Below are 16,382 nucleotides of genomic sequence, written 5' to 3' on the forward strand. Positions count from 1 at the left end.
TGCTTGCAAACTGTCATTTCTCTCTACAGCAGTTGGAAGTTGAAGGGGTTGCATTTCAGAAGTCTGTAATGATTTTTGGTGAATTATGGGTTTACTAGTTCCATCCCAAGTCTCAGGCTGAAATGTGATTTGGAAAACATGCAATCTTCACGGCGTAAATGCATTGCAAGTTTACATGTTTAACTTTTTCATTTGTAATGAAACTTTAAAAAAAATTTAAAAAATAAATAAATAAAAAAATCATCTCTAGTTATATATAAACCATCCAGTGTTTTGTAATTTACAACAAGGATACAATTGTTATTTTAATTGATCACTTCACATAGTGAATTGAAAATAGTGATTGTTTGCTATTTTGGGATTTTGTGGATTTTTACGCTAGTTCGTCTCTTTATAACTGTCTATAGTAAAGTAGCTGGCAAGTATAGAATCTACATCTGTCACCACCTTTGTTGCAAAAATATGTTTAATTTCATATTTGGTCTTAGTGCTTTTCTCGTTGTAAAAATGACTACAAAAATAGTTTGAAATTAATGTAATTGTTACCTTGAAATTAAATTATCTGTTTATTATTCTAAAATATGTTCCCAACTATTACAGCTAAATAAAACATTTAACAAGTGACACCAACACACATTTTACATAAATAGTTAAACTTATTCTTGTAAGGACAGGCTTTGTCCTTCGATGATGTACAAAATATTGAATATCATTTTTCTGTCAGCTGTTTATTTTAATGTAATATATGATTAATGTAAAGAGAATATATTCATTTTAAGGATTAATTTAATGATCTGATGTTAATAGATATATATTTATTTTAATGTAATATATGATTAACATAAAGGATATATGTAGAGAAACAAGGGTGAAAGGGCTAATTAGAAGAGAGATTTTATTTTTGTGCTTACTTTTTTAAAAATTAATTTAGTTAGTTTTTTGTTGTATTAGTGTAGAGTTTACATGCAACAATTTATCGTAATTTAGATTTTACTAAAAAGTATTAAATTTTTTTATTTGCTATTTTGTAATCAACAGGTTAATTTTTATCATGACTCGTACATTGGAAATATGTGTAGATTCTATTACATCAGCTCTAGAAGCCTATCAGGGAGGTAAGTGTCATGTAAAATTTGATATCCTTAGTATAAATATGAATGACCATTTTTACATTAGTTTTATGTTTTTGCTTTTTATTAACATTTTCATAATTATAGGTGCTGTGCGGCTTGAGTTGTGTCATGAGCTTTCTGTTGGTGGTTTAACACCTAGTACTGGTAAGTCACAAATGATTTTTATTGTGCTAATTTTTTTAGTATTTACACTTTTCTAACAATTTGCATAACAGACATGTCTTATAACTAGTGTTTGATTCACTGTTTGGAAAGTTAATGCAGTACTGTTCTATTATTGAGACCAGTTTTAAATGTTGCCAAAAGCTGATGATTTGGCAAAAAAATTTGGTTAATCTTTGAATTATGGTAACTTGGCGATTTTTTGGCGAAAATTTGGTGAGCAACTCTGCTACAGCAACCTTCTATATATTTTTTTTTTTTTCCAGACATGTTTCTTTTCTTTTTATTTACTCAACACTTTTTCCAACAATCTGATAGCCGAATTACACTTATGCTAGAAATTTTATGGAACAAAACTGCTTAATCATGACAAATATTAACTGCAAAATTGGGAAAAGTGCAGAATCGCAAACTCCTTGCCGCGTTTTTCAGAATCGCACATACACAGTAACCATGTAAACGTCGACTTTAAAAAAACATCCCAGAATTGCACAAAAATGACATTGCGCACACTCTTGACTTTATCCATCTACACTGCTATTTTCTCATAAATTACAAAAATTTGCACGAAAATGCAGGAAAATTTTGTGAATCTTTAAATTTGGTAAAAAGCACATATATGAAATTACCTGATCGCGAAAAAGTATATACCCTTTCCAAGGATGAACATTTCCACGTATAAAATAAATAAAATATCCAAAAACTTTTACCTCTAAATTATCTATTATAAATGTCACGAATGAATTTATAACGCAAACATTAAAAATGGTTGCAAATACTTAGTGTCAAATATTTAAATTATTTCCATGCACATTTACTTCCACTGAAACATATACCAAATTGCTACAAACATATAATTCACAAAATAACTATCATTTCCTTAAAGTATAATTAAACCATGTACACGTCGACTTATTTTTACTTAAAAAAGCATCCCAGAATTGCACAAAAATGGCATAGCGCACACTCTTCACTATATCCATGTAGCTTTTTTCTCATAAATTAGAAAAATTTCACGAAAATGCAAGAAAATTTTGTGAATCTTTAAATTCGGTAAAAAGGACATATACGAAATTACCTGAACATGAAAAAGTATATACCCTTTCCAAGGATGAACATTTCCACGTATAAAATAAATAAAATATCCAAAAACTTTTACCTCTAAATTATCTATTATAAACATCAGCAACGAATTTATAACGCAAACATTAAAAATGGTTGCAAATACTTAGTGTCAAATATTTAAATTATTTCCATGCACATTTACTTCTACTCAAACGTATTCCAAAATACTACAAACATATAACTCACAAAATCACGATCATTAAATTAAAATATAATTAAATTAAAAAACACTACTTAAAATATAAATAAGCACATTCATTAAATTAATAAAATTAGTAATTCAGAAGTCAAACAACAAAAATCAGCGTAATTTACAAAATTTTCACAGGACTAGTTTCGATGGTTTTACCGAACCATCATCTTCAGCTGCAAAACCGCAAATGAACAAGATAGGAAATAATGTTTAGATAAGATAAGAAAGCCTGGATAAGAATAAGCAAGTGGTGCCATCTGTTGGCGAAACCAGAACTAAAACATAATTTCTCTAAAAGCCGAAGGCAAATTTGGATTGGAATTAGGATCGTTAACTAGAACAGAAAGATTTTTATGAATGTGAAATGCCTCTAGAAAATCCAGTTCTCCAATGGAAGATGTTTTTTGAATAATTTTGGCAGCAGAAAAATTGAAAGTGTGATTTTCGGACCAACAATGTTGAGCAACAGAAGACTTCTGTGTTTCCTTTTTTCTAACATATGCCTCATGTTCTTTGACGCGAAATTTTAAGGCTCTCTTAGTTTGGCCAATGTAAATTAAACCGCACTGGCAAGGAATCCTATAAATACCCCAGGAATTCATATCTGGAATGGGGTCCTTGAGTATAGAAGTTGGAATTTTATTGATGGGAGAGTAAACAACCCGAAAGTTAAATTTCTGCAAAATATGTGCAACTTTATAGCTAATTGATGGAAAGAAGGGAATGACAACAGAATTTTTATAATCTCCTAAAAGAAGAGTGTGGCTTTTAGTGTGTTGAGATGAGAATTTTTTAACTGCTTGATTAATAATGTTGGGTGAAAAGCCCCTGTCAATAGCTATTGCTTTTAAATAATTTAGTTCTTCATCAAGGGCTAGTTTGGAGGAGCAAACTTGAAGAGCACAGAAAACATAGGAATAAAATGAAGCTAACTTTTGTTTAGTCGGATGACATGATTTAAAGTGTGGTGGAAGGCAAACCGATGAAGGTTTACGGTAAACTGTAGTACTGAAGTTGGATGTGTTACGTGTGACCAGAATGTCGAGAAACGGAAGAGAATTGCAAGTCTCAAGTTCAAAAGTGAACTGAATAGCAGGATCGATAGAATTCATTGTTGAAAGAACTCTATTTAAATCATCTTTATTACTTTCAAACAGAGTAAAAGTATCGTCTACGTATCGGAACCATGCCGGAAAGTTTAAAGTTTCAAACAATTTTGATTCATAATAATGCATGTAGATATCAGCCAGGATGGAACTGAGGAGGCTTCCCATGGCTAATCCCTCAGTTTGCTTGTAATATTTATTTTGGAAAACAAAATGTGTTTGTTTCAAACAGAGTTAATTTACATTGGCCAAACTAAGAGAGCCTTAAAATTTCGCGTCAAAGAACATGAGGCATATGTTAGAAAAAAGGAAACACAGAAGTCTTCTGTTGCTCATTGTTGGTCCGAAAATCACACTTTCAATTTTTCTGCTGCCAAAATTATTCAAAAAACATCTTCCATTGGAGAACTGGATTTTCTAGAGGCATTTCACATTCATAAAAATCTTTCTGTTCTAGTTAACGATCCTAATCCAATCCAAATTTGCCTTCGGCTTTTAGAGAAATTATGTTTTAGTTCTGGTTTCGCCAACAGATGGCGCCACTTGCTTATTCTTGTCCAGGCTTTCTTATCTTATCTAAACATTATTTCCTATCTTGTTCATTTGCGGTTTTGCAGCTGAAGATGATGGTTCGGTAAAACCATCGAAACTAGTCCTGTGAAAATTTTGTAAATTAACGCTGATTTTTGTTGTTTGACTTCTGAATTAGTATTTATTCGCCGTGTTATTGTGTCTTAATTAATAAAAATTAGCTTACAATCCTAATTACTTTAAACTAAATCATTGCTAATAACAATTTTCCAATAATACCATATTAATTTATTTACTCCTTACATTTAGAACAATGCATAAAAATAATATCCTCAAATAATTAAAAATACTAACTTACCTAATCTTTTTCAGAATCTTGATTACGTGGCGTATAAACTTTTCTTATAGATTTAATAGAATTATTGAATGATTTTTTCCGCCATACTTCCTCCTCTAATAAAAAGCAAAATTCTCTTTATCATAATGCTTCGGAATGGCGCTTTTTAATAGCACTCCATGTGCCCTCTATTGTATTCGTATGTGCGCCTGTTTCAGGATCTTTAAAATGATACTTATGGTTCACAGCAAGATGTTGAAAACCTTCATCCTCCAAACATGCATATGACTTCCAGCAATCAGATATGATTTTTGTACCAGGTAGAATATACTGCTTAATAAAACTTCATAAGCAATCTTTACTTCTATCTCGCACAACCTTAAAAAAACACTTATTACTACCCCTTTCAATCCCACCAAATACCCATTTTCCTTCCATTCTCCTACCTCTCTGATACTTGCGCTTCTCAAACTTACTTTCATCAATTTCAACAATAACATTCATACCACCAAGCATACCCATATCATTCTCGCAAAATTCCACACACACTTCCCTACAGAAAGAGCTCCAGTCGGCTGCAGTAGTACTGCTAATTTCTAAATCCGAAATCCTGTAGTCAACTGGCAGTCTATTCAACCAGTAATAAGAAATTAATAAAATTTCACCCATACTCAAACGACTTTCAGCAAACCACGTACCCTTCCTTACACTCAAATGTCCATTTTCACCAGATTTCTTGCACGCCATTCAAACTTATCTGTAATATCCTTCCTTTTACACAATCTCATGTCATTCCTACATGTTGGACATTCATACTTATCTGCAATTAATCCTACACTCGTACACCATTCAACCAATTTTTTGGGATTATTAGATAAACGCAATAAAAATTTTGAATTCACTTTAGATAGCGCCATGGGATCCAAAAATTAATCAACACTCTTTCACACAACACACAATGAAGCTTAATACAAAATACTATAGTACTGCAGATATTTTTCTAAATTTCCCCCCTTTTCCAATTAAAGAACTGTAATTCGTCCATTAATGTCACATGACATATCTCATGATCCCTCATTTCCCTCACACAAAATAATGCGTAATCGGAACTGAGTACTTCTCGCATTATTCCCAAAGTCCTAGGTAGTAACCTTTATCGCCTACCAAAATGTCGCCAAACTAGCCGTTACCATATTCCAAAGATTAGCCAAAAACTCAAAGAATAAAAATAACCACCAATATATTTATGGTATAGTTAAGTGAAGAAAAATCCAAAAGAAGAAAATAACATAACACATATTCATAAAATTATAAATTTTAATGTAAACTAAACAACTTCCGAAAGAAATCAGGAAATAAAGAAATTTAGTTAGTGAACTAAGATTAATGTGAAATCATTAGGCTGTGTGTATCATTAAAAATGTCTGAAAACATTTGCGGTTATGCATAGCAACTAAAAACATTCTTTTGTTCTCGGCAAATCCTATCATACATCCACTGTAGAGGAAAAATACAACCAGATTTATTTTTTTTCAACATAGAAACAGACTTTTGTCCAACTTAATACTACCAGTGCCACTTATTTTAACTGACGGTCTAGATATTAATGCATGGCCAAAGGCTTTCCTTATGTAACTATCCCAATCAACAACAGTAGAGTGATTTATATCAAGTTGATTCTGACCAAATTCAAGGAAAGTAAATTCTAAACACCACACATGTTTCATCATGAGGTAAGTCTTAAATTTTCATATCCATGGTAAATACAGTAATAATAAAGATTCAAGTTATCATTATATCTTTAAAATTTGTATTCTTGTTGCCAGTTTTGAAAAGGCATTCTTATACTTTTTAGAAAAGTAAATATTATAACGAATTTAAAAGTAAACATTGAGAACTTCATAACTCTGGTTTCGATAATGGAACAGTGCCATTAACACTTTTACTCTTCTTTCATGTGTAATGAACTTTTATTTATATAAACCATAATTTGTTTCATGTTCAGAGATACAATTAACCATTTAAAATGACTTTGTGTACTTTTTGTGGGATATCTACCAAGAAAAGATTTTATTTCATGCAGTCAATATATTTAATACATATGAAACAGGACTTCAGTTTTTGCAGTATTGAAATTTCACTGAGCAACAGCAATATTTTTTACACATGATAAAATTCTCTAAAAGAGTTATTAACATGTGTATTTAAACCTTGTTAGAAAATGACCCAGATAGTAATCACATTAGTTGTTAGGTCAGTGTTTTGGGTCCTGCCCAATTCCTATTTCATATCCATTTAAAGTAAACTGCTTATAAAATTAGGCTCTTAGGTATTTTTCAGTTGGGCTGTGAAAATGTGGAGATTTTGTCAAAGTTGTACCAACCATTCATGCAGGATAAATGAGCTGCACTTCTACTTGCAATTCTTACAATAAAACAGTCAGTGCTGGTGCTGGCACTAGACTTTTTTCCACCCAGTGCAATTACTTTGATTTCTAGAATCTGCCACCCAGTAACTCCCTAAATTTTTCAATTTTACCACCCTTTAATTCTGCCGTCGGTGCAGCTGCAGGCATTGCACATTCTCTTCATTTTTTAACAGTAGGCTTTCATTAATTTCTATTATTTTGTTAGACTCTGAAAGGTTTGTTTAGAATGCTAGCAGTAACAGTTTCCCTCACTTGATTGTTCTAATCTATCACTGTTTTGTCAGCTATATCCAGCTGCCGTAAATTAATGGGAGTTTGGTCACAAATGGGTTTCACACTCCTCAAACACCACCTTTTCCTTTTAAAATGCAAGAGAAAAGAATACTGCAATAACAGTTAATTGATATCCTTTATAAACACAAAAGTTGGCTTATCTAAAATCAAATGAGGTTACACCAGATGAAAGTGCAGATGTTATGAGTGTGATTGTTGCATCACATGTATCCATAACTAGTGCTAAATCACACTGCTTGGTTGCAGTTTCATACTCAATGGGATAGTATGTAAGTATATAAAATTACTCTGGAAATGATGACTCTTACTTTCATGTCACATTCAAACACAAAATGTGAGCAAATTTTATGCATGTTCCAGAAGGAAAACAGACTCCTTTTGCTCTAACATTTTCATTCAGACTGAAACAGTATTCCTTGTCCCCTGTAAGGAAGTTATAAAATCAATTATTATCTGCCAATTAAGAAGACAAATGCATGTTAGCTATCCCTTTCCCTAGGCATGTAGAAACATATGTTTTCCAAATTCCACCAGAGCTTTTGTTTTAATCTAATGGTTTGGTCCATATGTGAGAGAAAAATTGTTTTGTTGTTTTAATATTTTACCAGATTTTTTGTCAGTTTTTATAAAGTAGTCAGTTGTAACCTTGAAAAAAAAGCTTTTTCAATATGGAATGTTCAGAGTCATTGTAAAGGAACTTCTCAAAAAGCAAAAGAGTTACTGATATTTAAAAAGTTTGAATACCATTTTTGTCTACTCGGAGAACATCATCAGATCGAGTATAGATGAAAACTCAAGTATTTGCACCATATTTTCTTTGCAGAAGTGTGATATTTATTATCTTGCAGTGTTCCTTCATATGAATGCTTTAAAATGTACTTTTAATGCTTAATAAGACTCATCATTTTTAGTTTTGCTTAGTTATTTAAATATTATGTTGATTTAAACCAAAAAGGCCTATTCTTTCACTCCAGATAACAAATTTGTTTGGGTAATAATTCAGTTTGAAGGATGCAGTTTTGAAATAGACATTTAACTTAGCTTGCTGATGATTTGAACATCTGATATTAGTTTTCGTCTACACACTTTGGAACAATTTTGTATGTAACTGATGGCAGTAATGAATTTACATAATTTGTCGAGACTAGAAGATATCAAAATTTTAATATAATCTACGATAAAACAGATGATTAAAATAAGAAAAGTAATTTTTGTATGTCTTTATGTGTTTTTAATCCATATTTTCTTATGTACATTATTTTGCTCTGTAAAAATGTCAAAACAAAATTAATTGCTTTATATTCTTTCTTTAATTTGTTTTTATTTATTCTGCCTTTTTAACAGAAATCATTAGATCTTAGAAAAATTATTATATGCTAAATTGGTAAAAATATATTTATGAGTGCCCCTTGGTGATAATTGGCGGTACATGGACACTGAGTTTGTGTAATTCTTTGAGTTATTATTTTGGCTTTGTATAGCGGCGATTTTTATGCCTAAAATCACTGCTACACAAATCCAAAATAACATGTTAAAGAATTGCACAAACGCAATATCCATGTACCCATCAACTACGTTACACTTGAAAAAACATCAAAGAATTGCATAAACTAAGCATCGTGCACTCCCTTTGACTTTGTCCTTTGTCCATGTACTACACATCGATCTATATTCACTTAAAAAAGCAAAGGAGCAGCCAACAAAAAATAGATGATCTCAATAAACTATAGTTTAAATCTAGCAATAGAAGAAGAAATCCATCTTAGCACTACACAAAGGAAATATCCAATTACCTTATTTACAAATTTATGTGTCTTCAGTCAGTCAAAATTCCTTAGCAGCATCTAAAACTTCCTAAAATTATCTGAACTAGAATCTGACTATTGGCTTCCCCACATGAATTTATAAAAATAAGAGTCTAAAATATCCTCTGTAATCTTCAATCAATACTTTTTCCCCTTTGGTTCCAAATCGTACAAAAACTTCAAAATTAATCTTACTACATTCAGCTATTTTACTGCGTAAAGCACAGAATAACAATGTACTTATCCAAAATCCGACACACACTTTCCAAATCTTTTCTCATCATTCAAATTGACCACAATTCTGCAACCAATTACGTCATAATAGGGTTTCCATAACATTCAACTATTCAGGTTACCATAAATGAAACAACAACTTGGTGATAAATAAAACGGCAACTTGGCGATAAATGAAACAACAGCTTAGCGATAATCCAAGGGGCACCCTTAAATCCACTTTAAATCTATTTATTCATCTTTTATGATTTAAAATCTGCTTAATGTCTGGTTTCACATTGTATGAATTTTCACATTAATAAAATATATACTTTTGTATTCTGAAGGCTTGATGAAAGCAGTAAAGAAATTTGTGCCTATGCCTGTGCATGTATTGATTAGACCAAGATCTGGCGACTTTCAATATAATTCAGCTGAAGTTTGGCAAATGGTGGAAGAAGTAAAAACAGCTGTTAGCTTAGAAATGGATGGAATTGTTATTGGTGCTTTAGACGAGTAATAAATAAAAAGTTTCTCTCTATGTTACTTCTAGTACAGAATTTTCTTAAAATTAATTATTCTGCTTAACTACCACAGTAGAAGCATATTTTAAATGACAGCTTTTTAAAAAGAATTAACTATTTAAATTTGCTTAAATTATTTCATTGACATCAAGTGAAATTATTTTAAGAATCAGAGAACTTCTGAAGTTGCCTAAAACACATCAACTTTTTACAACTGTTAACCTGTTCTACTAGATTGAATTATTATTTTCTGGGCACTAACTAAAGCTTAGGCATATTATTCAACATGAATATGTGCAGACTTTTATCTAATTTTAAAAATAATATTCATGTAAGATTTAAATTAGCTAAACAAGATGGTTAAAAGCTAGGGAATTAGTCTCTCTTTGTGTATAAAGTTGTCAGGAATGTATACTGCACAAGAAAAAGGGGAGGACTGTTCTAATTGATGAAATTGCATTTTTCATGTCTCAAAAGTGTCACTTAGAATATGTATTAGATGCATATAAAGCCTTGTTCTAACATAGGTATTTTGACACAAAATCACACATTTTTCTGCAATGACATACTTATTTTTTCCATGTTTCCATTCTACAACTCAAATTATATGCCAGTATTAAATTTGTAAAATTTGCTGAGAAATTCAAAAATTTATGTTGGTGCACTTTTTTCAGTTTGCGGCAAGAATAAGTCACTTGGCGAAATTCTTAATTTATGGTAACTGATTTTCCTTTACCTTTCATTGAACATAAGTAGAAGAAAAGGTGTGTCATTCGTTCTTTAAAATAATTTTAACAAAGTGCATAAACCATATTTGGCATTATTATAACTTATAACAAATATGGTAAATTTAAAAAACTTTCCAATATGTAAATTCACATATATTTTGGGAAATTTTGAATAAAAAGCTCTAATTTTTGCAGGTGTGCTTAGAAATACATCTACTTTAAGATGATGGCAAAAATTGTATAGGTTATAATTAAAAACATTTTTTGAAAAATTTATAAAAAGGTATTAAAAAGTATAGATTTTAAAAACCAATCAGAAAATAGCTGCAAATTTTACTTTGATTGAACCTAAATATCGAATTGTGAAAGAAATAATCAAGTAAGTTTAATAAAGAAAAAAAAAAAAAAAAAAAAAATGCCAAATTCAGTTAACATGACGAATTAAAATTTTGAAACTACGTGTTTAAAAATTATGTGTGCAGCTTTTATAGCACTTTGATATAATTCGAGATGTAGAATTGAATATAGAAAAAAATCGATACATCATTTCAGAAAAGTCCAGTTTTGAGTCAGAATACCTGTGTTAGAAATATGCTATTTATAAATCTAATAAATATCCTAAGTCATGCTTTTGAGACATGAAAAATGCAAGTTAAATTTCATCAATCTGCCCAGTAGAACAGAAGATATAAAACTGCCACATATTTTTGTGTGCAAGGTGTACTTTGATATTATTTATTGTAATAGGATAATAGCATTCATTATGTATGTTATCATTTGTAGACTATTAAAATTTTAACAAAGGGCTTTATCTTGTAAAAACAAAATATCAAATTCTAATTAAATGCTTTACATTTTACAAAAATAACCAATAAAAATAATTGTGCATAAATTAAAAAACATTTTTAAATAAAAAAATATTAAAAAAATTCTGATGTGGCTAGCTCATGACCACCTGATAACTTCATCTTAAGACATGTTATTGGTGAAATAACAATAAGCTTTATGTAAACTATCACTTCTGGTTGATGGTTTGTAAATAAAATATAATGTGTTTATAAACTTTATAACTCAATGTTAATTGTAAACACTACTCATATTTTATTATTCTGTTCTCCCATACAACAGACAGTGATAACTATTGTGCACATCTGTTCACAAGCTTTGATTTGAAAATATTGCATCGATCACAGTGCATTCTCTGGTCATACAGTGTTTCAGATTCACAAATTAGTAACTTAACATTTCTTTTTCAGTCTTTTCTCTGTTTATGATATTGGGTTTAATTTTTTGAATTACAGTGCCAATTTTTTATATTTATTAAATATCATTTTCTCTGCGATTATGCCACATAAAATTCAACAACAAAATCTTTAAAATCAGCATATCTTTAGAATTCCTAGTAGTGTTTATTGTTACCATATATATTTTTTTTTAAATTTTCACTCTATTAGTTTTATTTGCTCTATTAGTTGTTATTATTATCTATTAGTTTATTTCTTTAAAAATAATTCATAGCAATAACATTTGGTGGCAGCATCCTTTGATTTGAAGAGTGATTTGACACATGAGTGAAACAAACACAAAGTTGAGGACTGAGACGTTTAATTGCTTTATAACAAGATATATAATGCATTTAATTGCTTTATAACAAGAGCTTGCCTTCATAATGAGCATATTGTCATTGCGTCTAGCATAACTGCAAGAATACATTTAATACTGATAAATGTAACATGTTGTTTCTCAATCACATTTTAAATACCAAATATGGAATTCTACTTGTAGCTTCAAGTATATCACTTCCAGTTTATCAGTTTTAGTCAAAATCTAAGATGGAAACTTTTTGAAGCCTCATATAGGTATTATCATGAACAAAAGAAAGAATCGTAGCACACATGCAGACAGACATCATTGTAGAAACAGTGGAAAGGTATTGTGCAGGCACTAATTCTTGCTTATTCACTGAAAACTCAAAATCGAATTTTTAGTCTGAAGACATTACTTACTAATGCACTTTGGTTGGTGAGAGGTAAAAACAGAATATATCGTACAAATTACCTGAAATAATAAGTAAATTTAATTATGTGGAACAGTTTTTGCTGAAACTTTTGCACACTTTTTTTTCAAATAACTGCTAATCAATGGATTTATCTTTTTAATTTGTGATGCATCTGCAATGTTAATTATTCTAAAAATATGTTTTTGAAAATTTCTTCTTTAAACAAATTACACATTAAAGTTTTTTAATTAGCATTTTGATCTGTAATACATGTGATCAGATTTAAAGTGTTATTTACTAAGCAAATCTTTTAATATATAATTTTCAGTATGCAAATTTATTAAACACATATTTTATGTATGTTTTTGACATTTTCAATATATTCCCCTAGCATCATGAATTTTATGAAAACACTCTGATGAAGCAGCAAGACCATTCTGTTATTTTTTTTTAAGTGTTATTTTCTTGTCCTCCATTTTTACTGCTATTTTAATACAGTTACAGTCTTTACTCTGTGATTTTTAATTTATTCCACTAGAAGTAATTGCAAGTAGTAGCATTACATGAGAGATTCAGGTAAATGAAGCCATAGTAAGCTTAGATGAATAAGGAGTCTGTGGAGATTTTTTTTTTTTAATATGTAGCTCCTATCTATGTTAAATCTTTAAACTTATTCAGCCTTATAGTATGAATTATGATAATATAGGGATATTTCATGCTATATCATGATATTCAATGTGCAACTTGTACTTTTGAAAAGCTCTGCATTTGTAAATGGTTTTTAAATACTGCAGTTTGCTTTGTCAAGTAACTCTGGAGATTAAGACCATAATTCATCAAACAAGATCTAGTTCTTATGTGTGCCATTCCATGATGTACAGAAAAATAATATTTCGTGTACTTTTTGACACTTGTTGCAACTAGATATGGACACATCTGTAAATATTTTTCAGTCTAATTTTTTGTAAATATGTTTTTACTTGTTGATTCTCTTTTTGCTAGCTAGTGCTAAATTGTTTAATTAGTTTCACTTTGAGGCAAAGTGTTTTTTGAAGACAAGTTTGACTTTCTTTTGGTCTGATTTTGGTATCATAATAATTTGTCTTTCACACAATAAGCAATTTCACAAGTATCTGTTGAAAACATTGTGACAACTTTTAAAAACTATGAATTATGACAATTTCTAAATTTGTAAAAGTTAAAACAAAAAGATTTTCAAAATTTTATTCAAAATTGAAGTGGAGTTCAGGCAGGTGGCTATCTTGTGCTTTGCTTATATTAAATAATCCAAATTAAACTTTTCAATTTTAGAACCATGTTCAGTTTATGAAATTATTGGAAACTAGTTTGAAGACTGAGATTTGTAAGATGAGTATGTTTCACATTCTTAAATTACATTTGTTATTGAAAAAGCTCTGTTGTCTAACTTTGGTCACTTGTTATGAATGAATCTGTGCATTTTTTTTTTTTTTTCTCAAATTCCATCTCACTTTCTTGCAATTTTGAGCTCTTTTTTTCTATAAATATCTTATTTTTAACTATTAAGGGTAAATTTGTTCATTTGAAAAATTTCTCTTTATTTTAGGAATCGTCAGGTTGACAAGAATGTATGTCAGCATCTAATAGGTATAATCTAATATTAAGCATTTATGTATATACATATATGTAAGCATTTATGTATTTATTTATGTCGTGCTTACATGTATGTAAGCATTTATATATGTATTTGCATATATGTAGAGATATATATGTGGAAATACATACATGCACGCATATATTCATACATTTCTGAATCTGGTCCCGGTAACAGAACAGTGCCCAATATTATTGCATTCTATGTAAACATTAAAGTACTGTTAAGTTTTCTGTTATTAATAATGTTATTTAAAATTTTGGAGTCTTATAATTAAATTAATCTTTGCATTGTATATCATTTTAAGAATGTTATTTTTACTCTTTCTTGCAATCTTGTTTATCCCTATAAACATATCTAAAAACTTAATTCTTTGCTCTAAAATGTTATTTTTACTCTTTCTTGCAATCCTGTTTATCTCTATAAACATATCTAAAAACTTAATTCTTTGCTCTAAAATGTTTTTCTTCACTTTCTTCCATGAACCTATCAGTAAAAAAATAAAAATATTTATAATTGTTTAACATTTCAACAAAAATTAATCTGTCTTAATAAATTTAAAAAAATTAATTGTTGTTTTATTGCGTGGTCTGGTGAGAAAAAGCATTGCTTTATATTCTGAATATTTTTGCTTAAATTTTGTTATTTTTAAAGAAATTCTATAATAGTTATTTTGAATTATTGTTGAGATTTATCTGAAGGTATATTTCATTATTTGAGTAATTTTTATTTTCAAATTCTTTTCAGTAACATTAGACATAATATATGAGTAGTCAATCAAATAAAGTAGAATATTTATTTTGCACTTAAAATAAATAAAAATTAATTTATTAGAAGACTTTTTTAATATCTGCAAACAAAAGCCAGAATATTAGTGAAACTTATTAAGTAATGCATACTTTTTTTTTAAAATTAGATAAGCAATCACCTTTCAGAGCAGTGATTTTCAAACTTTTGTTCTTTGTGCCTCCCTGTTTTAATTCGAAAAATTTTCCACCACCCCCAATCCGTAGACCTAGGAATTCAAATAACACTAGGCAACATTGTCTAGTCTAGAGTGCCAGATAGTCTAGTCTAGATGTTATAGGAAAGTTCGCGCCATGTATCCAAGCTTCCTGACCTTTCTCAAACTGAATTGAAGCAATGCAAATATAAATAGAGAAGAGCACACATAATATTCTCAGTTCAGGTTTTCTAGCACTAATCAGCATTATTGGGAATTATAAGTAGATGTAGTATGGATAAATTTTTAAACAAAAACTTGATGATGACAGGGTTTGTACATCGACAGGTTCAAGTGGAGATCATCCAAAATCTAAAACAAGAAAATAGTATGAAGCCAAATAAATTGAAGAGGCATCTAGAAATGCTGCACAGAAAATATGTCAATAAATTGCAAGATTTTTTTTTTTTTTTTTTTTTTTTTTTTTTTTTTTGAGGAAACACTGAGATTGTTCGAAAAACAGAAGTCAAACTTTCATAAAGTGCTGCAGTAAATAAGAAGGCTCTCTTGGCATCATACAGAGTGGCTTTTAAAGTAGCTAATTGCAAAAAGCCCCACATTATTGCAGAGCAACTCATATTACCCACTTGCAAAGACATTGTAGAAATAATATTTGGTGAAAATCTTGCTTCTCAATTTAATAATATTCCTCTGTCAAATGCTACAATCTGTCGACGAATTAAAGATATATCAGTTAATATTCAGCAGCAACTTGAATCTGAGCTTAGTGGAAAATTGTTTGCTATACAACTTGACGAAGCAACTGACTCCAGTAGATTCCCATCTGATTTGCTGTATTAGATTCTGTCAAAGTTCTAAAATATGTGAAGATTTATTGTTTTGTAAACAGATAGAAGGAAGAACAACAGCCACTGAATTGTTCAAAATTACAAATGATCTATTACTAAAACGAATTTGCAGTGGGAAAATTGTGTTGTGATTTGCCCCGATGGAGCTCAAGCCATGTCTGGCAAATACAACAGTTTACAAATGCTAGTAAGAAATGAAGGTTCAGAAATGATCTGGATGCACTGCATGATACATCAGAAAGTGTTAACATCAAAATCGCTAAGCCCTGGACTATAGTTTTGACAGTAGTTATTGAAGTACACTCATGTCCATAAATTAAGGATAATTCGGATTCACATGGAAATCGAACTCTAAAATA

General features: G+C 29.8%; 1 protein-coding gene across 2 annotated transcripts in view; it reads left to right on the plus strand.

The window, feature by feature from the left end:
• LOC118191488 (uncharacterized) overlaps positions 1-16,382 on the plus strand; it is a 32,944-nt gene that overhangs the window by 1,571 nt on the left and 14,991 nt on the right. For both annotated transcript variants that reach the window (XM_085814566.1, XM_085814565.1), the window contains exons 2-5: positions 1,039-1,115; positions 1,218-1,277; positions 9,675-9,843; positions 14,164-14,204. In XM_085814566.1, the coding sequence (XP_085670692.1) occupies positions 1,052-1,115; positions 1,218-1,277; positions 9,675-9,843; positions 14,164-14,204 (334 nt within the window). In that variant the 5' untranslated portion in view covers positions 1,039-1,051. The remainder of the gene's footprint in view (positions 1-1,038; positions 1,116-1,217; positions 1,278-9,674; positions 9,844-14,163; positions 14,205-16,382) is intronic.

Source organism: Stegodyphus dumicola, chromosome 4 (assembly GCF_044657685.1).
Source record: "Stegodyphus dumicola isolate Sdum_Otavi_A_Nest chromosome 4, ASM4465768v1".
NCBI classification, from domain to species: domain Eukaryota; kingdom Metazoa; phylum Arthropoda; class Arachnida; order Araneae; family Eresidae; genus Stegodyphus; species Stegodyphus dumicola.